This window comes from Salvelinus sp. IW2-2015, linkage group LG11 (assembly GCF_002910315.2).
Source record: "Salvelinus sp. IW2-2015 linkage group LG11, ASM291031v2, whole genome shotgun sequence".
Lineage (NCBI taxonomy): Eukaryota > Metazoa > Chordata > Actinopteri > Salmoniformes > Salmonidae > Salvelinus > Salvelinus sp. IW2-2015.
Window position 1 is genome coordinate 29328748 of NC_036851.1, and position 27700 is coordinate 29356447.

At 42.2% G+C, this 27700-nt stretch overlaps 1 protein-coding gene and 1 long non-coding RNA gene across 5 annotated transcripts in view; both read right to left on the bottom strand.

Moving 5' to 3' along the window:
- The window catches only part of LOC111970134 (E3 ubiquitin-protein ligase RAD18), a 93229-nt gene extending 89464 nt beyond the window's left edge, over positions 1–3765 (bottom strand). For all 3 annotated transcript variants that reach the window (XR_002878074.2, XM_023996658.2, XM_023996657.2), the window contains exons 1-4: positions 3541–3765; positions 3089–3167; positions 2871–2932; positions 2682–2752 (exon numbers count right to left, since the gene is read on the bottom strand). Coding sequence is in view for 2 of the 3 variants with exons in the window: in XM_023996658.2 (XP_023852426.1) it covers positions 2682–2752; positions 2871–2932; positions 3089–3167; positions 3541–3591 (263 nt within the window). In the remaining variant the exon portion in view is untranslated. The remainder of the gene's footprint in view (positions 1–2681; positions 2753–2870; positions 2933–3088; positions 3168–3540) is intronic.
- A 4158-nt stretch (positions 3766–7923) lies between these two features.
- On the bottom strand, positions 7924–20427 carry LOC111969617 (uncharacterized). Of its 2 annotated transcripts, XR_002878023.3 has the most exons (4): positions 20382–20427; positions 10609–10949; positions 10275–10457; positions 7924–9514 (listed from the first exon to the last, which is right to left on the bottom strand). It is a non-coding gene; the product is annotated as an uncharacterized lncRNA (long non-coding RNA). The 2 variants fall into 2 exon arrangements; XR_011480529.1 differs by having other exon boundaries at positions 10275–10949.
- Positions 20428–27700: the final 7273 nt, after the last annotated feature.

Below are 27700 nucleotides of genomic sequence, written 5' to 3' on the forward strand. Positions count from 1 at the left end.
AACCAAAAATTTAGTCCTTGCATTAACCTTCCCTAGCACTTTAGTGGCCATGCTCACACCTCCCAGGATTCCATCAAGGATGCATCCCAGGTAGCTAAGAGGTTTAGGTTTTAGTAGTCAACACCTCACCCCCCAACTCCACTCTGATTTCACAGAACCATCATAAAGCTGTGATTGAGAATAGCCTATGCTATAGACGTTCATTCTTGTTATTTTTGAAAGCGGCAACTTTAGGACAACACCTTCTTAGGATAGAATATTTGATAAATAAGCTACTGTTTATAACTTTAACTTGTTTTAAAGCTTATGATAGGCCTAGTAGGTAGTGATGTTTGCAAATTATTAGTTATTTTTGAACAACTCTTTTTACTGACTCGAGAGTCATGATTTGTTTTACTGGAGTGACGCTAGGTTATTGGCCATTTGGTTTTAAACCTCGCATGGAGGGATTTACCCGGATCGCGTGAATCCTATATTTCTTAATAAGCTTAAAACTTCATTAAACTTGTCATTTGATTTTTCTATAGGCTATTGATATTGTTGGTTCTCTCTTACTATTAGTCCCCTGGCTACCTTACGTTTTTTAGGCTATTCAAACTACTTTGAGATGGAACTCCATTACATTCATGGTTTGATTAGAAGAAAGCCATGCATAAAACAATGAAAGCATAGCCTATGAGCCCAAAGTCAAATTCATTGCCTATCGAATGGAGAGAGAAGATAGAGGCTAAGTGTTTTTTAAACAGCTAGTGTCCGTTACAACAACAAAAAAGGCTCATGCATCTGACAGAGAGAGAAAAACTATATTTTTTGACTGGCCATTTTGCGCTGCTTTGGTGGAATTTTCCATTCTGTCTGGCCTACATCCCACTATTGCGTTCTGTATACAACATATTTACTGAATTAGGCTATAAAATAGGTAAAGTATCAGAATGTCACGTGTGCAAGATGTTCTTTACTGCGTGGCGCCAGTCAAGTTCAAATCTGACAGACGATGGTTTAGCCTATCACGATGTCATCACCATCAATGACAGCTGTCGATAGACGATGCTGTCCTATTATCGCCCAACCCCTAACACACACACACACACACACACACACAATGTACCCCTATGCCCTCTGGGGAAGAACGAGGAGACGGAGGACACTGTAGAGTTGTAATTTTCCCCCACGAGGTGCGCTTTGGCATGGGTTGAGCCCAGGCGGAGGAGGATGAGATGAGTTGGAGATGATCTAAGCCTACATGACAGTTTTATCTGATTGCCTGCCTGATTTACTATTCAGATGCAGAGTCCAGGCCAGTTCCATTGTGAATAACAGGGAGGAATGCAGAGCCATGGTTTTAGAGGAGGCATGAATCACCCAGTTCCCAGAGGAAAGGGCATCCTGATAGTTACTAGGAAACCAGGAGACCTGCCCCCTAAACACAGCGTCCAATCTCATTCACAACATCTATATAGGGAGGGAAATACATTACCCTAAAGGCCAAAGTAAAGTATTCCATGCTGCTTGCTTTTTTGTCGTCATTTAATTGACATACTGTAACACTATGCAACTGTCACATAAAGTGGTAGAAAAATGCTATGACACATTTTAATTGCATCCCCAAACATCGGAACAAAACTTATAAAGGCAGTACACAAAACAGCACTGTTTGAATGGTTCTGAATGTATACACTGAGTAGACCAAACAGTAGGAACACCTTCCTAATATTGAGTCGACATCCCCTCAGAACAGCCTCAATTTGTTAGGGCATAGACTCTACAGGGATGCTGGCTCATGTTGACTCCAACGCTTCCCACAGTCGTGTCAAGTTGGCTGAATGTCTTTTGGGTGGTGGACCATTCTTGATACACACAGGAAACTGTTGAGTGTGAAAACCCCAGCAGTTTTTGACACAAACCGGTGTGCCTGGCACCCATTACCATAAATCTTGTGCCTTGCCCATTCACCCTCTGAATGTCACACATACACAATCCATTACTCAATGCTTAAAAATCCTTATTTAACCTGTCTCCTCCCCTTCATCTACACTAATTGAAGTCGATTTAACAAGTGACATCATTAAGGGATCATAGCTTTTACCTACAGTGCATTCAGAAAGTATTCAGACCCCTTCCCCTTTTTGTTACGTTACAGCCTTATTCTAAAATGGATTACATTATTTCTTTCCCTCATCATTCTACACACAGTACCCCATAATGACTAAGCCAAAAAGTCAATGGGACGGAATACTTTCCGAATGCACTGTAGAGTCACCTGGTCAGTCTATGTCTTGGAGAGAGCAGGTGTCTTAATGTTTTGTATACTCAGTACATAATACACATGTATTTGAAAATAATACGCACCTTTCAAAGAATGCTTTAAATCTTAGGTGGTCTTTTTCAACTGAGAAATAAACTAATGAAACCTGCCAGTTGGGTTTATGGTATCAGGCATAGATTTCACCTTGAGACACTGAGCATGGTGGCCTTTTCAAAATACTAAGTGTTGTGGTTTCTCTATTATGAATTGGCAGTTCATCTATGGTATCAGTAAGCACATTTAACAAGACTCAGTTGAGCTAGATGTTGCCTGAATAGATGCTTCAAGATATAGGCTAGATACATTATGGATTTTTTCTCAATTTCTCTGTTTTTCTACCAGCATATCATGGGAGTATTTAATACACAATAGGTACCTTGCAGATTTAAAGTTTGTGACCAGATCATCCAGTATCCGGTTGTTTCTTAGGTCCTGTTCTGTTGTAGGCTAAAATAGAGAAAAATAAATGCTTGTCTGATTTTGACATGTTCAAGCCACCTAAACAGATTACATTTGAAAGATAGTTTTATTGTCATGATGCAGTGCCACCATGCATCATACTTACTGAATTGCATACTGGACATTGTAATTTGTAGGACAGAAATTTTCTTATGCACAAAGAGCAGACTGTAATGAGAAATTCAAATAATCAGGTGTGGATACAGTATTGTTATGAGACAAGTGTTATTTTCTATAGCCTATACCTAACGGTACAGCTATAACATTGTTTTTAAAACGAATGGATAGTTTGTGTCTAGTGACGACAAAATCTGGGTAACTTACAGTTGTGAGAACATTTGGTCATCATTGCGATACTCAGGAATTCGAAACAAATGGGACATCGGAGAATGGTATCAACATTCTGCATTACAGAAATAATACCGTTAGGTAGGCTAGTATGATAGTTACATGGTGAGCATCACATTAACAAACTGCTTTTAGTAACGCGTTGCAAAAAGCATCTACACTGACRTGATTGTTATACACACTGCTGGGATAAATAGCTAGCTTTTTTTGTTTGCTAACTAACATTAGCTGTATGCATGTTTAAAAAGGCAAAACAATAAAAGTAAATTAGCTAGCTAAAGTAACTGGCTGACACATATGTTATATTCGCTTGCTAACATAGGTTTATACTATTTTGTTAAGCTATTTTGCGAAAATAGTTAACGTTAGCTAGCTAACTAACTAGCGTTAGCTTGTCGAGGTGGGAGTTGTTTTGAACCAGCACTTACTTTGAGACAAGTCAGATTTGGTGGTAAATCAGCTTCATTCAAATTGGCCATGATGACAGTTCTTGATAAACAGTAGTTAGTTTCTTACAGTTTTGATTCGCTAAACCCAAAATGAGAAAATAATTCAGAAACTCTGTGACGAGTAAGTAACGTTAGCTATGTATAATCCCGCCTAGATTTATTTTCGTACCAAATGCACACTTCCAGGAACATGACGTTTCCTTCTTCTATGGTATAATGGCGTTCGCAACAATTACATGTGGATTCCGCCACCTAATGTGGGGGTGGATAATAAGGATCACAAGAAAGGAAAACATTTGGGTAAAAATAAATAAATAATCATACAAACTACCCAAAAATAAATTAACTAAACAAAATCAACCTGCTTTTCTGTAAAAAACTCATTCTAATCAGGTCCCAACACAGGCTCAGAAGCATCTGCTCAGAAGCAGGCCGTGACATTTCCTAGTGACAAAAGTCCTTGTAGTGCTCCTGCCATTAAGTCTGGGAGCCCTAAAATTGTATCGGCTGCAGATATAATGATACCCAGCTTCTTGGACTTCTTAGACACTTGTGTTGTACAATTAATCACTGTGGCTATCAATGCCACAAAATCCACAATAAGTGTACCCAGATCACCCAAATTACTTAAAACACTAGAAACAGGTTGCAATGCATCCACTGCCATATCTTCAACACTGTTGCCTCTTCGACTCTCTTCATCGCATCCACATAGGAGATTCGCTGCGCAGCCCTGATCCTTGACACCTCGACCTCCGTCACCCTAACAGGGCACTCAAGGAAGTCCGGAGTATGATCCCGACCACAGTTGCAACATTTTCCATTCACAGATTATTCAGCATCATACTTCTCCCGTCTGCAAACATTTGACACGTGAACATATCCTTTACAATTTCCACACTGTAGTAGTTACAGTTGAAGTCGGAAGTTTACATACACCTTAGCCAAATACATTTAAACTCAGTTTTTCACAATTCATGACATTTAATCCTAGTAAAAATTCCCAGTCTTCGGTCAGTTAGGATCACCACTTTATTTTAAGAATGTGAAATGTCAGAATAATAGTAAAGAGAATGATTTATTTTCTTTAATTTGCCTTTAAATTGTTTAACTTGGGTCAAACATTTCGAGTAGCCTTCCACAAGCTTCCCACAATAAGTTGGGTGAATTTTGGCCCATTCCTCCTGACAGAGCTGGTGTAACTGAGTCAGGTTGTAGGCCTCCTTGCTCGCACACGCTTTTTCAGTTCTGCCCACAAAGTATCTATGGGATTGAGGTCAGGGCTTTGTGATGTCCACTCCAATACTTTGACTTTGTTGCCCTTAAGCTATTTTGCAACAACTTTGGAAGTATGCTTGGGGGGTCATTGTCCATTTGGAAGACCCATTTGCCACCAAGCTTGAACTTCCTGACTGATGTCTTGAGATGTTGCTTCAATATATTCACAATTTTCCTACCTGATGATGCCATCTATTTTGTGAAGTGCACCAATCCCTCCAGCAACAAAGCACCCCCACAACATGAGGCTAACACCCCCATGCTTCACGGTTGGGATGGTGTTCTTCGGCTTGCAAGCATCCCACTTTTTCCTCCAAACATGACGATGGTCATTAAGGCCAAACAGTTCCATTTTTGTTTCATCAGACCAGAGGACATTTCTCCAAAAAGTACGATCTTTGTCTCCAGGTGCAGTTGCAAACCATCGTCTGGCTTTTTTATGGCGGTTTTGGAGCAGTGGCTTCTTCCTTGCTGAGTGGCCTTTCAGGTTGTGTTGATGTAGGACTCGTTTTACTGTGGCTATAGATACTTTAGAACCYGTTTCCTCCAGCATCTTCACAAGGTCCTTTGCTGTTGTTCTGGGATTGATTTGAACATTTCGCACCAGAGTACGTTCACCTCTAGGAGACAGAACAGGTTTCTTTCCGGAGTAGTATGATGGCTGCATGGTCCCATGGTGTTTATACTTGCGTACTAATGGTTGTACAGATGAACGTGGTACCTTCAAGCATTTGGAAATTGCTCCCAAGGTTGAACCAGACTTGTGGAGGTCTACAATTTATTTTCTGAGGTCTTGGCTGATTTCTTAAAATTTTCCCATGATGTCAAGCAGAGGCACTGAGTTTGAAGGTAGGCCTTGAAAACATCCACAGATACACCTCCAATTGACTCAAATGATGTCAATTAGCCAATCAGAAGCTTCTAAAGCCATGACGTCATTTTCTGGAATTTTCCAAGCTGTTTAAAGGCACAGTCAACTTAGTGTATGTAAACTTCTGACCCACTGGAATTGTGATACAGTGAATTATAAGTGAAATAATCTGTCTGTAAACAATTGTTGGAAGAATTACTAGTGTCATGCAAAAAGTAGATGTCCTAACCAACTTGCCAAAACTATAGTTTGTTAACAAGAAATTTTCTGAGTTTTAATGACTCCAACCTAACTGTATATAAACATCCTACTTCAACTGTAGGTAACAACACATCCGCCACCCTGATCCTCAACACGGGGGCCCCTCAGGGGTGCGTTCTCAGTCCCCTCCTATACTCCCTGTTCACTCATGACAGCATGGCCAGGCACGACTCCAACATCATCATTAAATTTGCCGATGACACAACAGTGGTAGGCCTGATCACCGACAACGATGAGACAGCCTATAGGGAGGAGGTAAGAAAACTGGCAGTGTGGTGCCAGGACAACAACCGCTCCCTCAATGTGAGCAAGACAAAGGAGATTATCGTGGACTACAGGAAAAGGAGGGCCGAACAGGACCCCATTAACATCGACGGGGCTGAAGTGGAGGGGGTCGAGAGTTTCAAGTTTCAACTAACTATCATGGWCCAAACACACCAAGACAGTTGTGAATATGGCAAGACAAAAGCTTTTCCCCCTCAGGAGACTGAAAAAGGTTTGGTTTGGGTCCCCAGATCCTCAAAATTCTACAGCTGCACCATTGAGAGCATCCTGACCGGTTGCATCACTGCCTGGTATGGCAACTGCTCGGCATCTGACCGCAAGGCGCTACAGAGGGTAGTACGTACGGCCCATTACATCACTGGGGCCAAGCTTCCTGCCATCCAGGACCTATATAATAGGCGGTGTCAGAGGAAAGCCCATAAAATTGTCAGAGACTCCAGTCACCCAAGTCATAGACCGTTCTCTGCTACCGCAYGGCAAGTAGTACCGGATCACCAAGTCTAGGACCAAAAGGCTCCTTAACAGCTTCTACCCCCAAGCCATAATACTGCTGAACAATTAATCAAATGGCCACCGGACTATTTGCATTGACACCCCCTCCATTTGTTTTGTACACTGCTGCTACTCGTTGTTTATTATCTATGCATAGTCACTTTACCCCTACCTACATGTACAAATTACCTCAACTAACCTGTACCCCTGCACATTGACTCGAAACCAGTACGCCCTGTATATAGCCTTGTTATTGTTATTTTATTGTGTTAATTTTTGTTATTTTTTTAACTCTTGCACTGTTGGTTAAGGGCTTGTAAATAAACATTTCACGGTAAAGCATTTCTACACCTGTTGTAATCGAAAAGAAAAGTAAGCTCTGCTGGGACAGCTTTATGTTCAGTGGTTATTAATTTAAAAGTTGTGTCATACTGCAGCACACCTATGCCACATTATTTAACTGTCAGCCATTGTTGCCATTGACCCTTTCACACATACCATCAAACGGGTGTCATCATTCTACAGTGGTCCCTGTAGCTTATGATCACACCGGTGTGATTTATTTAGAACGCCTATTTAGAATGGCCAGTTTCGAATGACGCAACAATCAGCTTGAGCTGGCCACATTGTTTTTTCAGAAACATTTTGCACAAATGCAGTCCTTACAAAGTTATGTCCAGAATGTGAACAGTTTACTTTTGGATGCAATGTTCAGACATTCACAGCGGTATCTACAGCATAACACAATCATCCAAACAGGAAAAATGTAGGCTATATTTTTTCTAGCGCTAACTGAGGAAAGATTGAGGTAACACAAGCAGTCATATTTGTATAACTCTCGCTGACAAACTACAATATGAAATAGTAATTACTATTTATAATTGCATCACATCACGGGTGAGCTCACCATTGATCTAAATTAATTGAGTAAAACACTCTCTAGAAATTGAAAGTAATCCGACGATGGGTAGTTTGTGCGCTGACACGCTTTTTTTCTCACGGAAACCAAGGAATAGAGAAGACAAGATGAGTTTGGTCTATTTATAGTATGCATGTTCAAGGGGGGGGGGGGTCGTCTACCATCATTCACATCCCACCATTCATTTCTGGAAGTTCTCAAAAAATGAGTGCACCCTTACTCAACTCATTTTGTTATAACATCTTTGGTCCGACAGACGATTACGTGAAACCCAGAATGCATTGTATGTCAACAAACATGGCTCCACACACCGCTGGAATTAGCTTAGATCATCATAAACAGTACAACCTTCAAAAAAGTATTTTACACACAATATGTGCCCATTACAATCTATGCAAGAATCGGGAATGCATGACTTGTCACCGGTCATTGAAAATCAAACCGTAACTATATAAATAATTATCACACAAAACATTTTCTGGGTGATTTATTGATACAAGTGGCGCGTGCTGGCAGTCAATCACGTAACCTCTCACTCCCACTCTGAGCCATTCAGTGTTGTTGTTTATGTATGTAGCTAAGCTGTAGCATCAGCAATGTCTTTCAAAAGGAGACAACTCATAAATGCGGAAATTCTGGAGACTTTTTAAAATTCTGACAACRAGTCTGAGTATGAAAGTCAGGATCAGATTCTGATAGTGACAGGGAGGAGCTGCTCCCCAACCTTTTAGCCATTGAGAACCCTGAATCTGAGGACAACTTGTCCACTGACGAAGTCCCAGGTCCCTTTTGAAGATGCTGGTGGTGATGGAGGCAGACAGACAGTGGATGAAGTACAGGAGTTTTGTGGTAGCTGGAAGGCCGCCAGCCATTTCACCCCTCCTGGCCCTGCTGTTTGCTTTGATGAGTCCCAGTCTGGAGTGCAACGCCCCTTGCCATTTCCATCTGAGGCAGAGTGCTTCAAGTTGTTTCTGACAGAGAAGCTGGTGGGAGACATAGTAGAGGAGACCAATCGCTATGCCTTGGAACTACAGGAGAAGAGAGAGCCAGGAGTGGGGGGGGGGACTCGCTAAATGGGTGACAACCACAATTAGTGAAATGTATACCTTCCTGGTGACAGTCTTTCTCATGGGGATAGTAAAGAAGAACTCCCTAAGAGACTACTGGAGCACAGATCCTATGTTTGCCATTCCCTTCTTTGGCACCCTCTTTTCCCAAGACCGCTTCCTAGTTCTGCTGTGATGCCTGCATTTCGTCAACAATGCTACTGCCATCCTAAATGACCGTTATACAAAATAAGAAATGTTCTTACCAGCCTGACATCAGCATTTGGTCGGGTGTTTGTGCCATACAAGGACCTATGCATTGATGAGTCCCTGATGTTATGGAAAGGTAGGCTGGCGGTTCGTCAATATTTTCCCTCCAAAAGGCACAGGTTTGGGGTCAAGTTCTTTGTCATGTGTGACGTGAAGACAGGATTTGTCCAGAACATTATAGTTTACACAGGGTCCAACATTGAGGGGCTTGGGGTGTCCAGGTCCGTGGTGATGACCATGCTGGCTCCTCATCTCGGCAAGGGACACACTTTGTATGTGGACAATTGTTACAGCAGTCGCACACTCTTCCAGCATCTGATCTTCAACAGCACAGGGGCCTGTGGCACAGTCAGGTCGAACAGGAAGGGAATGCCAGCATTCGGATGCAGGAAGATGCAGAGAGGGGAGGTGGAGTTCAAGGAGAACAGTCAACAGCTGGCAGTAAAGTGGCATGACAAACGAGACAAACGAGTCCATGTCCTCTCCACTGTCCATACAGCAACTATGTCGGCCACAGGGAAGGTGGACCACCTGACGGGAGAAAGAAAAATCAAACCAGACTGCGTGCTTGACTATAACCTCAAAATGGGGGCAGTGGATAAGGCGGACATGATAAACATCTTTGTGAAATGCACTCAGAAAACAATCAAGTGGTATAAGAAGTGTCACGTTAAAGGGTCAGGAGACAGGTGCAAGAATGCGTAATTTTTTATAATTTTTTTCACCCAAATTACAGAGTGCCATGTAAAGGACCAATCAAACACGTATACAACACCCAGGGTTGAAACCCAAACAAAAGAGCGAGGAGTACCTTGAATAAATAACGCAAGCGCACAATGATTATCACACGGGATGAGACCCGTAATCATCTGCGCAATCCACAATGGCACAAAAGCCAAAACACACAGCACAGGTACTCACACGACCAACGGACATAGTAACAATAATCGACAGGACAATGGTAAACCAAGGGCACACTTATACAATTACTAATCACTGGGAATAGAGGCCAGGTGTGCGTAATGAAAGTTCCGGAGGGATCGGTGACAAGATATTTTTCCATCTGATCGACACTTCTGCCCTCAATGGCCACATAGTTCACCACCAACTAACAGGTGAGATGGATCCTGAACAAGGTATTTTTGTAATTGGATGTACAGTTCACATGCAAATCATATACAGTTCCATTATGCAATTATAGTGACAATATCTCACCCACCTACCCACTGCCTCATCATCCTCTCCCTTCCCTCATCCTCCCCACTCCCTCATAGGTAAAGTAATTACCTACCAAAAGTACAGAGAGATCCTCATGAGAGAGCTGCTGGAGGAGCACCACACCCCTCGGCGCCCATCCACTGGGGGTCGTCCTGCTGTGGACAATCCCCTACGCCTCACTGCACGGCAATTTCCCTGCAAAGTCCCTCAAACTGATGCTCAAGGTAGTCACCCATGGAGGCACTGCAAAGTCTGCCTGTCTGGCACCAGGAGAAGTAAGCAGGGGAAGTTGACAAAATACATGTGTTTAGCTTGTGATACACCTCTACGTATTTCACCATGCTTTGGGGAGTATCATATGCTCAAGCACTATTGAGCACATCTGCAGCAATTAGTGACAGACTGACCTGACAGGTGACTTGACAGGTGACCTGCCATGATACTATGCCTTTAGAGGTGGGGGTGGAAATGAAGTTGTTCAGTCACTGCGTGAATATTAAATATGGGTTATGTATATTCATTTTTTCCCCCTCTAGTAAAACAAGTTGTTATTCAGCCAACCACCACCAATACTGCAATAAAATAGATGACTATTACATATTGGCCTATGTGTTTTCTTGCTGTGTTTTCATCCAGTAAAACTGTTAAGGAGTGTACACTAGCATACAAAAGCTGTCCTCAATCTTCAGCTCCAAAGATGTCCAGCTCCAGTTCCAGTTATGATATTGGCAAATACTGTTTGTGGTTTCTGAAAGTACAGAATAAAGAGGAATTATTCATTAGAATACAATATAAGGATATAGCAATAAAATAATATTACAAAGAAGTAACATAAAACACTGCTATAAAAATAGTATATTTTATTTGTCAAAAATCACAAATTTGAGTTATAACAGTAAGAAACTAACTTTTGAGCTCCACAAGGGGTCAAGGCAGGGCAGAACAGAGCTATGCTAAATATGCCAAATAAAAACAAACCATGGTCATATTTTTTTATTAATTTAACTAGGCAAGTCATTTATCAACAAATTATTATTTACAATGACGGCCTACACCGGCCAAACTCGGATGACGCTAGGCCAATTGTGCACCGCCCTATGGGACTCCCAATCAGCTGGTTGTGTTACAGCCTAGATTCGAACCAGGGTGTCTGTAGTGATGCCTCTAGCACTAAGATGCAGTGCCGTAGACCGCTGCGCCACTTTGGAGTCATAAGGCCAGAGGAGCTTCAAAATACAACACAAGCTAATACTTCTCAGATGCAATTAGCATTTTTTACAGAGCTAATAGAAGAATGTAACTAGCTACATAAGCACGATTGAATATAACATCATAAAGGTTATGAAATGAGGAACGTTACCTCACATGTCCGCGGTTATAAGGAATATACACAAATATATTATGCTCCATACACACAGTGAGCTACAATAGAAAAGACATACAGAAACTATTATAACGTAATAAGGCACGTACTTTGATAGAAACGCACACATTTCCAAAGTTATTATTAGTAATGAAAACAACAGATGGAAAATGTGAACACGTGTGTGCAGACTTGAACTGCACAAACAATTGGGTAGTGCTTGGGGAATTTTGTCTGGGTCAGAAATGTCTGAAAAATTAATGGTCCAGAAAAGTAAAAATGACAATTGTTATGTGAATGAATGAGGAGGCGGAACACACCTCAATTCAAACTGTTCTTAGAAAATAAAAACTTGTTCGAAAATCATTTGAAATTGAAGTTGAAAACAGTTTATAAATAAAAACAGGCTGCGTGCCTTGGTTTGAGGGCAGCGCGGATTAAATGTACTGTTGCGTAACAATCACATTCTGGAATGGAGAGAACGTTCTAACATTACGTGCATAAAAAAACTCACGCTGGGGCGACCGTTAGAGATATTTGGAACTCACGCATGAAAGGGTTAATGCTAGTTAGTGCTAGTTTGACCACCAGAGGACATCTTTGAGAAGCATTTGACAGTTTTTAATATTGGTTGTACTAAATAATTTAAAACCTTTTTTGTAAGATAATAGTATATGGGATTAATTTTAAGAAATGTASCTTAATTAATTTGATTAATATTATGGTGTTTCTATTCCAAGAAAAACTAAAAACTAAACCCTCAGGGTTTCCCGTTAGGAAAATATGGCGCTGTACAAAAACGTAAGAAGATTCTTAAGAGAAAAAAAGAAGTTCATAAAATAGTTCTTAAGTGCAATTCCTCAACAATATCTTAAGATTTAATGATTTTCTCACAAACTTCTCAAACAACTTACAAATCTTCTTAAAACTTCTTCTTAATAGGGGGCGCTGTTTTCACTTTGGGAAAAAATAGTGCCCAAATTAAACGGCCTCGTACTCTGTTCTAGATCATACGATATGCATATTATTATTACTATTGGATAGAAAACACTCGGAAGTTTCTAAAACTGTTTGAATTACATCTGTGAGTAAAACAAAACTCATTTGGCAGCAAACTTCCAAACAGGAAGTGAAAATTCTGAAAATGGGTGTCTGTGTAAGGCCTTGCCTATTCAATTGCCTTATATTTATGGATCTGTATGCACTTCATACGACTTCCACTAGATGTCAACAGGCAGTAGAATGTTGAATGGGGTGTCTAGCTTGATGTGAGACCGAATGAGAGCTTTTGGAGTGACAGGTCCGCCATATTGGCAGTATTTAGCTGCGCACTAGAGCGCACCATATTCWTTTCTGAAATGCGTTAGGTAGACACAACGAAATGCTCCGTCTTGGACGTTATTGGATACATATGAGAAAAACATCATAAAGATGGATTTTCAACTGAGTTTGACCAGTTTATTTGACGTTTATTGTGACTTTTGGAATTTTTCGTTCCATGCGCCAAGAGTTGGATGGACATGTGCGCTCCACCATGCTAGCCAAAGTTGCTAATTCGACAGAAGAAATGGACATTCTAAAACAAAACAACGATTTATTGTGGATCTAGGACTCCTTGCACTACATTCTGATGGAAGATCATCAAAGGTAAGAGAATATTTATGATGTTATTTCGTATTTTTGTGGAATATGTTGGCTCCAACATGGCGGAGAATGGCTGGGCGCTGTCTCAGATTATTGCATGCTGTACTTTGTACTAAAGTCATTTTTAAAAATCTAACACAGCGGTTGCATTAAGAACCAGTGTATCTTTCATTTGCTGTACAACATGTATTTTTTAGCAAAGTTTATGATGAGTTTTTTGGTTAGATTACGTGACTGTCCAAAATTTCTCTGGACAATTTGGTGCATTTTGGCGCCGTATTCACAATGTAAAACCACGATTTGTAGCTATAAATATGCACATGTTCGATTTGCTGTACAACATGTATTTTTCATAAATGTTTTATGATGAGTATTTATGTATTTCACGTTGCTCTCTGTAATTATTCTGGCTGTTTTGGTGCTATTTGTGACGATGGCTGCAATGTAAAACTACGATTTATACCTATAAATATGCACATTTTCGAACAAAACATAAATGTATTGTATAACATGATGTTATAAGACTGTCATCTGATGAAGTTGTTCAAAGGTTAGTGATTCATTTTATCTCTATTTGTGGGTTTTGTGAAAGCTATGTTTGCGGTGAAAAAATGGCGTTGTGTGTTTGGCTATTGTGGTGAGCTAACATAAATATATATTGTGTTTTCGCTGTAAAACATTTAAAAAATCGGAAATGTTGGCTGGATTCACAAGATGTTTATCTTTCATTTGCTGTATTGGACTTGTGATTTCATGAAATTATATTATATGATAAGGATTAGCCACTTTTTTTTTTTTTTCCGCCTAAAATGACATACCCAAATCTAACTGCCTGTAGCTCAGGCACTGAAGCAAGGATATGCATATTCTTGGTACCATTTGAAAGGAAACACTTTGAAGTTTCTGGAAATGTGAAAGGAATGTAGTAGAATATAACACAATAGATCTGGTAAAAGATAATACAAAGAAAAACCAACTGTTCTTTTTTTGTACCATCATCTTTGAAATGCAAGAGAAAGACCATAATGTATTATTCCAGCCCAGGAGCAATTTAGATTTTGGCCACTAGATGGCATAAGTGTATGTGCAACGTTTTAGACTGATCCAATGAACCATTGCATTTCTGTTCAAAATTTTGTATCAAGACTGCCCAAATGTGCCTAATTTGTTTATTAATAACTTTTCATGTTCAAAATTGTGCAACAATAGCATGCTATTATTTCACTGTAATAGCTACTGTAAATTGGACAGTGCAGTTAGATTAACAAGAATTTAAGCTTTCTGCCAATATCAGATATGTCTGTCCTGGGAAATGTTATTTTTACTTACAACCTGCCCTTCCACTGTCCCGTTGAAAGGACACCGATCCCGAAGAAGTTTTAAGATGTTTGTTGCTAGGCTTTGTGAATCTTGAACCAGAAGGCTCAAGCCCTTCAGGGTTGTCACTAGTTACCTCCATAGAAATAAGAATTAATAGAACTGGGGTCCCCATTCAAGTCAATGATGCCATAATAGGTGGACTGGGGGCGATTGTGAGTGTACCCATATGTCTGTCGCTTGACAGATAACCACTGGCTTGGACAGGGAAGATGCAACCTCCAGTGCTCCTGACCAGCAGCCTTTTGCAGTGCCAAGTGACTCAGAAGGGGGTGAGTAAATAAGGCCAGATTTCAAGGTATTTGCTATTTTCTGTTATTATAGGAGAATATAAATGTATTGCTACAGCACATATATAAATCAGTATATCAACAGTTAATGAGTTTTATTTAGTAAAAGTCCCAGCATACAACATTTGACTCAAATCCATTTGAATTATACTTTTGTCTCGAAGAGTTCATGCAATATTTCACTCCAATCAAAATAAAATGTTATTGGTTACGTACACAATAATAATAATAATAATAGATTGGACTTATATGGAGCTTTTCAAGGACCCAAAGTTGCTTTACAATTATAGAAATAAAAAACAAAACAGACTAAACAAGACATTAATAAAAAAGAAGTGGGCGGACAGAAGGGAAAGAGTGTGAGGTATGAGTCTATGGGGAGGGGGATGGTTGGGATCTCGATTTGAACCCAGTTTGGGTAAGGGTTAGGTGCTGCTCAGTACGGTGAAGAGAGTGTGTCTTAGGAGGGGTGGGGGGCTTAAGGGTAGGCCTTGTCAAAGAGGTGGGGCTTTAGGAGGGATTGAAAGATAGTGATGTTCCAGAGCCTAGGAGCAACCCTGGAGAAGGCCCTGTCGCCAAAGCTCTGGAGAATCAACCTGGGGATGACAAGGTGGCCCACTGTGGCAGAACTGATTGCGTTGTGGGTTGGTGGGGGAGAAGAAGGTCTGAGAGATAAGATGGTGAAGGGCTTTGTAGATCAAATCAAAATCAAATCAGATGTATTTGTCACATCCACATTTTTAGCAGATGTTATTGCGGGTGTAGCGAAATGCTTGGGTTTCTAGCTCCAACAGTGCAGTAATATCTAACAATTCACAACAATACACACAATCTAAAAGTAAAATAATGGAATTAAGGAATATATAAAGATTAGGATGAGCAATATGTGAGTGGCATATACTAAATACAGTATATACATATGAAATGAGTAAAGCAAAAATATGTAAAGATTTATTAAAGTGACTAGTGTTCCATTATTAAAGTGGCCAGTGATTTAAAGTCTATGTATATGGGGCGGCAGCCTCTAAGGTGCAGGGTTACTTAACCGGATGGAGGCCGCCTGGTGATGGCTATTTAACAGTCTGATAGCCTTGAGATAGAAACAGTTTTTCAGTTTCTCGGCCCCAGCTTTGATGCACCTGTACAGACCTCGCCTTCTGGATGATAACGGGGTGAACAGGCAGTGGCTTGGGTGGTTGTTGTCTTTGATCTTTTTGGCCTTCCTGTGACATCGGGTGCTGTAGGTGTCCTGGAGGGCAGGTAGTTTGCCCTCGATTATGCATTGGGCAGACTGGAGAGCACTGCGGTTGATGGCGGTGCAGTTGCCGTACCAGACGGTGATACAGCCCGACAGGATGCTCTCAATTGTTCATCTGTAAAAGTTTGTGAGGGTTTTAGAGGACAGGCCAAATTTATTCAGCCTCCTGAGGTTGAAGAGGCTCTGTTGCGCCTTCTTCACCACACTGTGTGGGTGGACCATTTCAGATCGTCAGTGATGTGTACGCTGAGGAACTTGAAGCTTTCCACCTGCTCCACTGCGGTCCCGTCGATGCTCTATCTGCTGTTTCCAGAAGTCCACAATCAGCTCCTTTGTTTTGTCGACATTGAGTGAGAGGTTATTTTCCTGGTACCACACTCCCAGGGCCTTCACCTCCTCTCTGTAGGCTGTCTCGTTATTGTTGGTAATCAGGCCTACTACTGTTGTGTTGTCTGCAAACTTGATGACTGAGTTGGAGGCGTGCGTGGCCACGCAGTCATGGGTGAACAGGGAATACAGGAGGGGGCTGAGCATGCACCCTTGTAGGGCCCCTGAGTTGAGGATCATCGAAGTTGAAGTGTTGTTTCCTACCTTCACAACCTTGGGGTGGCCCGTCAGGAAGTGCAGGATCCAGTTGCACAGGGCGGGGTTCAGACCCAGGGCCCCGAGCTTAACCTTTTGACACGTAAGTTATAAATGTTAATAACGGCCCTTACAGCGTGAGTTCTTTTAGCACGCGGTACCAGAATTCTATGCTGCAGTTCTAGAATTTGATTGTTGCATTTTGTCGCTATTCTCTACAAACCACATTGTATCAATATCGCAATGTCTGCTTCATATGAGGCTTTATAAAACTTTCTTCCTATAGTAGTAGCAGTGAGAATCTATAGTATTATTGAATAATTATTATTATCGTCTATATTACATTTTTTATTATCTGAAAGAGGCTTTTCTATTAGCTTGTCTGCGGGGCTGCACTTGTGAGATAGGGCGGGAAACCTGAGGCGCTAAATCCGGTGTATTTGATACAGTGGTGGCATACAAAAAGTGAGAGCGTGGTATGAGCATATATTACATATGCCGACCATTGCTAAGGCCGGAAAAGGCTGGCATCCTAAATACTTTTTCTTAATTTTTAAAAATGAATTTAATTTATTCTCCCCTGGAAAAACGAGACTATAGCGGTGGCTACATTTCATCCCCATGTCAACATATTATCACCACTGGACATGTAGCCTACAGATGCCTGCCTCATCACCAAGCGAGGAAGATATTTCTCATCAAATGTGGTGAGTATTATGGCTTGGATAGGTTTTAGCCTGGTCGAGGCGGAGGACAATGAGAACAGGGTGGTGGACAAAGTCATGTTACCAACAAAGTGAGTGTCACGTCCTGACCATAGAGAGCCTTTATTTTCTATGGTGGAGTAGGTCAGGGTGTGACGGGGGGTTAGTCTAGTTTATATTTTCTATGTGGGGTTCTATGTTGTTTTTTCTATGTTGGGGTTTTGGTATGATTCCCAATTAGAGGCAGCTGGCTATCTTTGTCTCTAATTGGGGATCATATTTAAGTAGCATTTTTTCCACCTGTGGGTTATGGGATATTGTTTATGTTTTGAGTTAGTGTTGTAGTCACGGTTCGTTGTTTGTTAGTTTTTTGTTTATTGTTTTGTCTTTGCTAAAGTTTCACTTCTTTAATAAATTATGTGGAACTCAACATACGTTTTTACGAACGTAACAGTGAGGTAGTTTGTGCAGGCGTTCAGATTGAATGGTGCGTGCGTCTAATCAGCTATATTGTATGCAGAGAACGTGGCGTGAGTGAAGCGAGGTTGTAGATAATGGGGTATCGTAAACTATGGCGCTAGACAGGATTATCTAGGTTTATGCTTTGGCGCCATCTGAATGTTACATGGGTGGACCAGTTATTGCTCTCCTTCCAAAACGTGGTTACATTTATAAAAACTTCAAGTATTACTAACTATACAGTACATTTATAGTTTCTTTTTATTTAGTTTATAAACTTCTCCTGTGTTTATTGATAAATCCCCCATCATAGTAATATTTCCTCCACCACGATACCTTCCCCCATTTCTAGTCAGAGATTTCCGATTTCCCAGTTGTTTTGAATGCGGCATTATAGTGAATTCGCATTCTGGGATTAGGGTGTTTTCGCAAACGTAAACAAACATGGCTGCCATAATAAAGAATGTAGTTGCTGTTAGTTTAGTTGACACACATTTATTTTCTAAACAACATTACATTAGTCTTTTGTGCTCACCAGAGATGTGGTACATTGTAAACTAGTCTAGCTGTTAGGTCGCTAACCTATTGTAATGAAACAGCAGGGAGCAGGTCTCGAACCGCCGACCTTCTTTCCCGAAATCCAGCGGGCTATCGACTGTGCCGCAAAAGCATGCTCGACCGGCAGAGTCGATTTCCGCGCTTATAAACCCAGGGTCGTTACACTACTCCCTCCTTTCAAAGAGCGCGTCCTCGCGCTAGCTACGTCTTACAGGAACGCGCTCACCGGCCAAGCACACGCACTGTCGTGGATGCAAGGTCCGATCACTTCTGACACCAATGTAATGAAACAGCAGGGAGCAGGTCTCGAACCTTCGACCTTCTAGCCCGAAGTCCGGCGCGCTATCGACTGTGCCGCAAAAGCATGTTCGTGCGGCAGAGTAGATTTCCGCGTTTAAAAATCCAGGGTCGTTACATTATGTTTTGGTTTTTTGTCAGCGCAACCTGTTATTTAGACTGATTTATTGAATGAGTTTGGCTGTGGATGTGTTCCGTGTGATGCTTGGATGATGAAGTTAGCATTTATCTTTTACAATAAAAGTTCAAATTGAGGAATAAAGTAAGACTTACTTTCCATCAGTACAAAATAATATTTAGATGCTGTTCAGACAACAATGGTGTTTAGACGCGTTTGTTGTGTCATGCGTTCTGTTGCTGCTGTTCCAATCACATATTTGTGATGGTACGCTGCAGGGACCAGTCAACAATGATCACAAATACGTGATTGTACGCGTCAAAGGATTAACCTCATCTTTATCAAATTATCCGTAAAGGGACCACTCTGAACAGAATACTTTTTACTCCACTTACCTATGTCTACGTGTGGGTGTGCAGGTTGTATATTATTATAATTTTTCTATTCTTACTTCATCAGATCATCATAGTAACCCATTATACAAATATTATGGTACTTTATCTCTAGTAACCCATTATACATTTGTGTTACATCACARATTCCTCATCTAGACTAGTGTTCTATTCATACAGGGGTTTAGATATTTACACTAGCTCTATTTAACAGCATATGCAGAAATAGTGCTCTCTTCTTTCATATCCCCATACATAATAACGTTATACAGCAAACTCCACTGATGAGACATGTTATCCTCATTATTAACGAGACATGTTATCCTCTTTACTAACGAGACATGTTATCCTCTGACTGTAGATCCAACGGTGGTGTTGGACAGACCCCTAGATTTAAATTTGTATTTATTACGGATCCCCAAGGCAGCAGCCACTCTTCCTAGATAACGTTACAGATTGAAAAACTCAGCTCACAGAACTGGTTGGGGCAATCATTCACCTCTTTCACATGTGAGCTAGTCCCCTTACAGCTCTCATTCACGCAATGCTTAATAGCTTAATTTCAATCCTTTTATTATCCACATTTCAATCAGATTATTATCCTAATGTCAAATTTCAATCTTAATAGTAATAAGTTCAATCATTTATTATCCACATTACAATCAGCTCTTGTTATCCAAATATCAATATTTCAGCTTATTATTCCATATCTCACAATCACACAACTTTCACATCCACATTCACTTAGTACTATTCACAAAAACACTCGGTAATCTCCTCATTAACACGTGCATCGTCAACGATTATCTCTTGTTGTTACTTGCTATGCACCATATGTATCATCAATGGTTCTCTTGTCGCTACTTGCTATACCTATAAATAACACCCCATACTCAAAAATACCTTGTGTTATTTTTTAGTGGCTGCAGACCACATAGACATTTCTTCTAAATGCCTACAGACAGCTGTCAGCAGTGCTTTCCATGGTATCATTACGCTCTCACTCTAGTCTTCTCATAAAACTAGTCAATAGCCTTCTCTCTATAAGGCTATGGGTACCTTTTTATGCGTTACCTGCCTTGATTTTATTTTTTACAAATGTTTATATTTTTATACAGATTCATTGAAATTCTCTTACTGAAATCAGTTGCCGTCCCTCAATTGTTCGCGGATGATGTGTCTCCTCCTGGGCTGCTCATAGTAAGGGTGTGGTCTGGGCGGGTCTCCTCCGCTTTTGGTCAGACAGGAAAATTCCTCCATGTTTCATAAAATGCGCCACCAGTTTTCCTCGCAGGATAGCTGGATAGCTATCCTAGCTCCGCAGACAGAATCAATCATGCTGTTCGTTGACACCAATTCTTCATGGAAATTCATACACAGGGACACTCAAAGTCAATCTTAAATTAATCATTGTTTATTTGTCAGCACGCAGGAGAGGTTCCAACCAACTCAATGCACCAAGAGTAAACATGTCAATCAGGAGCTCTCCCTGGGCAGTCCCAGCAGTTGTCTTATATATGGCTATACACAGCCAAGTTATATTTACATGATTTAGCATAATGAATTAATTATTACCGTTTTGTTTCATTCATGTGATCAACCAATACTGGTTCATAACATGTGACAGACCAATACCTCACGAGGCTTCTTCTCTCTAAGCTGAGACCTTGAAACTGAGATATCTTTCGTTCGTTCTCAAAACAAGGTCTGGGCATACTGCCAAATTGCAGATACTGTAAGGACCGATGCTGGAGATGAGAAGCAAGTACAGGGAGTGAACATTTAATGAAACACGGACAGGAACAGAATACGGACAGCATCTGGGCAGGGGAAAACAAAAATGACAATAATGCTGACACGGGGATTAAACTGAGGAATAGACAGATAAAGAAGCAATCAATAAAGTGAAGGAGTCCAGGTGATTCCAATGAGCGCTGATGCGCATAATGATGGTGCCAGGTGTGCATAATGAAGGGCAGCCTGGTGCCCTCGAGCGCCAGAGAGAGGAAGAGGGAGCAGGCGTGACAAATACTGATAAGTGAGGATTCGTTAAATCAGTCACTTGCATGAACACAGAAATTGGTTATTAGAACAGGACATGAATATAACACATAAATGAGTTATAAGAAAAACACAAACATCAAAATTCCCATTACATTAGCCTACTATTTTTTTATTCCTTTGCTTTGTTAGTTTTTAAAAGACAATAGTTTTCCGTTTCCACTAATGCAGTGCATGTCCCATGAGAATTCAAATGTGATAATGAAACTGAAAATACTTTTTATGATGTCTATTGATGGTCTATGTGGTGCCCATTAACACAAAACAAAGGCTGACAGATATATGGATGGACACACACACACGCGATTTCCTGCAGACTGTTTCGTGTCAGATCTTTTGAAGGTTTGTCTCAAGCATGACCAGTCACACATGGGCCGAGGCGCCAACAGTAAATCACCCATCCATGTTCCCTCCAGACGTGCTGATGAGTTAGGAAACCGAGGGAATGTTCAATTACTGGATTCTCAGTCAAGCAGCAATGACCTTTTCACTTTACCAGACTGACACACTGCAGAGCATTGCTGATGAGACGCTCCACTGTCAAATTTCCTGAGACTCTGATTATAGAGTAAAATCCGCATCTAGAGATTGGAGATTTTATCTTGAGCAAGGGTTAGCTTCCTTATGGCTCAGAGATGCTGAGATACATTTTTGAGGACAGATTTTCTTGATTTTCTTGATCAACTCAGTTCTGTTGTGACGCTCGGAGGACCAATGCGCAGCGTGGTAAGTGTCCATATTTAAAAAAAGAAAATTAACACTGAACAAAAACAACAAAGTGAACGAACGAACGAAAACGTAACAGTCCCGTAGAGTGAACACAAACACAGGAACACAGGAACAGGAACAATCACCCACAACCCACAAAGACAAAACAGGCTACCTAAATATGGCTCCCAATCAGAGACAACGACTAACACCTGCCTCTGATTGAGAACCATATCAGGCCAAACACATAGAAACAGACAAATTAGACATACAACATAGAATGCCCACTCATATCACACCCTGACCAAACAAAACATAGAAACATACAACGCAAACTATGGTCAGGGCGTGACAGTACCAACCCCCCAAGGTGCGGACTCCGGCCGCAAAACCTAAACCTATAGGGGAGGGTCTGGGTGGACATCTGTCCACGGTGGCGGCTCTGGCGCGTGACGTGGACCCCACTCCACCATAGTCATTGCCCGCTTCAGTGGCCTCTTTGGAGCGGCGACTCTCGCCGCTGACCTAGGACTGGGGACCCTAATAAAGGGCCCCACTGGACTGAGGAGCGCCTCTGGACTGAGGGGCGCCTCTGGACTGAGGGGCAGCTCCGGACTGAGGGGCAGCTCCGGACTAGAGGCAGCTCCGACTGAGGGGCAGCTCCGGACTGAAGGGCAGCTCCGGACTGAGGGGCAGCTCCGGACTGAAGGGCAGCTCCGGACTGAAGGCGCTCAGCGCCTCTGACTGAAGGGCGGCTCAGGCGCCTCTGGACTGAAGGCGGCTCAGGCGCCTCTGGACTGAAGGACGGCTCAGGCGGCTCCTGACTGAAGGGCGGCTCAGGCGGCTCAGGACAGACGGCGGCTCAGGACAGACGACGGCTCAGCGGCTCAGACAGCGGCGGCTCAGGCGGCTCAGGACAGACGGGCGGCTCAGGCGGCTCAGACAGACGGGCGGCTCAGGCGGCTCAGGACAGACGGGCGGCTCAGGTGGCTCAGGACAGGAGGGCGGCTCAGGCGGCGCTAGACAGGAGGCCGGCTCAGGCCTGCCGAGGCGCACTGTAGGCCTGGTGCGTGGTGCCGGAACTGGTGGTACCAGGCTGGGGACACGCACCTCAGGCGAGTGCGGGGAGGAGGAACAGGCATACTGGACCCTGGAGCGCACTGTAGCCTGGGTGCTGGTGCGGAACTGGTGGTACCGGGCTGGGAACACGCACCTCAGGGCGAGTGCGGGGAGGAGGAACAGGGCATACTGGACCCTGGAGGCGCACTGTAGGCCTGGTGCGTGGTGCTGGAACTGGAGGCCTGGTACGTGGAGGAGGCACCGGATAGACCGGACCGTGGAGGCGCACTGCAGGTCTCGAGCACCGAGCCTGCCCAACCCTACCTGGCTGAATGCTCCCCGTAGCCATGCCAGTGCGGCGAGGTGGAATAGGCCGCACTGGGCTGTGCTGGCGAACCGGGGACACCATGCATAGGGCTGGTGCCATGTACGCCGGCCTGAGGAGACGCACTGGAGACCAGATGCGTAGAGCCGGTTTCATGGCACCTGGCTCGATTCCCACTCTAGCCCGGACGATACGAGGCGCTGCTATGTACCGCACTGGGCTATGCACACGTACTGGAGACACCATGCGCATCTCCGCATAACACGGTGCCTGCCCGGACCCTCTCTCTCCACGGTAAGCACGGGAAGTTGGCTCAGGTCTCCTACCTGACTTAGCCACACTCCCCGTGTGTCTCCCCCCAATACATTTTTGGGGCTGCCTCTCGGGCTTCCAGCCGCGCTTTCGTGCTTCCTCCTCATACCACCGCCTCTCAGCTTTCGCTGCCTCCAGCTCTGCCTTGGGGCGGCGATATTCTCCCGGCTGTACTCACGGTCCCTTGCCGTCCAAAATCTCCTCCCAAGTCCAAGAGTCCTGAATCCGCTGCTCCTGAGTACCACGCTGCTTGGTCCGGTTGTGGTGGGTGATTCTGTAACGCTCGTCTCCTCCTCTTCTGAGGAGGAATAGTAGGAAGGATCGGAGGACCAATGCGCAGGGTGGTAAGTGTCCATATTTTAATAAAGAAAATGAACACTGAACAAAAACAACAAAGTGAATGAACAAAAACGTAACAGTCCCGTATAGGGAACACAAACACAGGAACAGGAACAATCACCCACAACCCACAGAGACAAAACAGGCTACCTAAGTATGGCTCCCAATCAGAGACAATGACTAACACTTGCCTCTGATTGAGAACCATATCAGGCCAAACACATAGAAACAGACAAACTAGACATACAACATAGAATGCCCACTCATATCACACCCTGACCAAACAAAACATAGAAACATAGAACGCAAACTATAGAACGCAAACTATGGTTAGGGCGTGACATCTGTGGATTAGCCAGACTTGGAATGCAGCATTGAAAGTGATCAGGAGGAATCCACAGTCAATGTTGCTTATGAGGAAAACATACACCTACAGTACTGTAGGATGAGGTGATGTGTCACAATTTAACACGAAGTGTCGTTTTGTTAGATAAAATCCTTTTTCATATCCTAAAAAGGTCCATATAGCATGCACGATCGATTTTTTATTTCCACTCGTTCAATTTGCAAAGAAAGGAATCTGTGAAAATCTAACCCTAAGAAGTTATTAGAAGATCCAATGCAGTCATTCTGATTTCAATATCAAATAATTTCTGGTTAACAGTTAAGTACCTTACTGTGATTGTTTTCAATTAAAATGGTCAAAATAATAATAGCTTCTAAGCAAGAACTTTGCTAGGACTCTCTCGGAGTGGTCAGAGTGGCAAGGGGAAAACTAGCTGTTATAGGCAGAAAGATTTGGAACACTTTCTTAATAGTCTATTAACTAATTTACCACCTGGTGGTGTCACCTGTAATGATGGGGCGGTGAGTCGGAAGCAGGTGAAATGTTTTAATAAAACAACAAAACCAATAACATGGCACTAACATAAGGCAGAATGCTGATACACAAGAACAATACCAACTGGTGAGTGAACCTGGGAGAGTRACATATAAAGGGGAGGACATTATGAAGGTAATGGAGTCCAGGTGTGAATCATCATAATGTGCGTAATGAGTGACAGGTGTGCGTAATGATGAATCCCAGGACCGGTGGTTAGTACTCTGGCGAAGTCTTACGCAGGAGGGGAGGAGCAGGAGCAGACGTGACATCACCAGGCAGTCCAAAATTCCATCCCAACAAAACAGGCTGAAACTGAAGGTGGTACTTTCAAACAGCTCTTACACTAAAAGGGCATTATCATAATTTTCACAATTTCAAAGAATTATTCCAATCTCATAATGTGGAAAATATATATAAAACATAAGACAATTAAGTTTTTTACTTCACTAGGCCTTTAACAGGGGTGTGCTGCTAAAGTCAACCAACACACGTCTTTCACCCCGAGAGAGGTCTGCTCTGGGCCACTGGGACAGCACAGAAAGAAAAACGACTGGTTATGATTTCTAACTTTGGCTCGGTCACTATTGACTTTGTTGTTTTCTTTCTTTCTTTGTTATGCTAATCTTTTCAATTTGCACTGCTTATTTATCTTCTGTCATCCACACTTCAATTACTGAAATAACTCACACATATTATTTACACTGGTGGCTACCACAGCCACTATTGCTTTAAATGCACCTCAAAGATCAGAGGATTTTTTTTTTTATGTTAAAAAAATGTACCCCTTTTTCTCCCCAATTGGTAGTTACAGTCTTGTCTCATCGCTGCAACTCCCGTACGGACTCGGGAGAGGCGAAGGTCAATAGCCGTGCGTCCTCCGAAACACAACCCAACCAAGCCACACTGCTTCTTGACACAATGCCCACTTAACACAGATGCCAGCCGCACCAATGTATCAGAGGAAACACCGTACATCTGGCGACTGTCAGCGTGCATGCACCCGGTCCGCCACAGGAGTCGCTAGTGCGCGATGGGATAAGGACATCCCTGCCGGCCAAACCCTCCCCTAACCCGGACAACACTGGGCCAATTGTGTGCCGCCACATGGGTCTCCAGTTCGCGGCCGGCTGCGATAGAGCCTGGACTCAAACCCAGAATCTGATAGTCTGATAGAACTCAGTGCACTCAATTTGATGGGCTTATGTCTGTTAAATTGTCTGTCTTTAATGGTGTGCCCCAAGGCTCTGTACTTGGTCCTCTCTTATTCACTATTTATATAAATGATTTAGACAAAAATGTCCAAAATGCGGAACTTCATTTTTATGCTGATGATACTGTTATTTACTGTTGTGCCTCGTCTCTTACAAAAGCTTTCCAGAACTTGCAAACTGCTTTTTATACTGTTCAACAAACCTTGTGTCAATTGAAGCTTATCCTCAATACTGACAAAACTAAACTAATGGTGTTTTCTAAAGCAAGAAATAGACCTCTGAACCTTTCACCTATTACTACCTGTCAGGGCAAGGAGATTGAGGTTGTAACCTCATATAAATATCTTGGAATTTTAATTGATGACGGCCTCTCTTTTAAATTGCATATTTAAAAGAAAAACTTTWWAAAAAATTGAAGCTGAAATTGGGATTTTATTTTAGGAATAAGACCTGTTTTTCTTTTGAAGCCAGAAGGAGGCTAGTATCAGCTACATTCATGCCTTTACTAGACTATGGGGATATTTTATATATGAATGCTTCCGCTCAGTGTTTGAGATCAATTGACACCCTTTACCATGGCACTTTGAGATTTATTTTAAACTGCAAAACCCTTACGCACCACTGCACTTTGTATACCAGGGTTGGCTGGCCTTCTCTAGTCACTCTTAGGCTCAGTCACTGGTATACTTTATTTATAAAGCCGTTTTGGGTTTACTACCTTTTTATTTGGGCATTTTTATTGTTCAGAAATGTGGTGGGTACTCTCTTTGTTCGCTGGACTTTATCCTGCTAACTGTTCCAAATGTCCAAACTGAATTTGGTAAAAGGGCTTTTATGTACTCTGCGCCATCGTCTTGGAACGCCTTACAAAATACTTTTAAACTGGAAGAACTTGTCCCGATTGGTATTTTTAAATCACTGATGAATGATCTTGAGACTGATTCCCTGACCTGTCAATGTTTTTAATTTGCTGTTTTTGATTTTTGTTATAATCTTGTGAATTCTATGGTTTTTACTAGATTACTTGTAGTTTTTCATGTTGTTTGTCTGTAATTTTTGTAATGACTTGGTGCTGCCTATCTTGGCCAGGACGCTCTTGAAAAATATATTTTAAATCTCAATGAGCCCTTCCTGGTTAAATAAAGGTTGTAAAAAAATTTTTTTTTTAAGAATCTCTGCCTTAGACCACTGCACCACTCGGGAGGCCCTGATCAGAGGATTTCTGAGAAGACACTGATATAGTGCTTTGTTTTGCACATGAAATGGTCCATATAAAGATGTGTATGGATGGAGAGATGATGTCAGTGAGTTTGATTTGTGTCTGTTTCTCTTCYGCATACAGCACAGCCTTTGATGATAGTTTGAATATTTATGGAGAATCAAGTTCAATTTATTGTTGGTCCCATTTTGAGTTCATATTCTGAGTGAGACACTACGTTGTTAAGATGCATTGTGTCTGTGGCTGTTACAGTGAACGTATTACCGCCACACAGGCGGTCACGAGTCATGATGGCAGTCAAGTTTCACGTGACTGTTTAGTCATGGTAATTAGGGTTCTC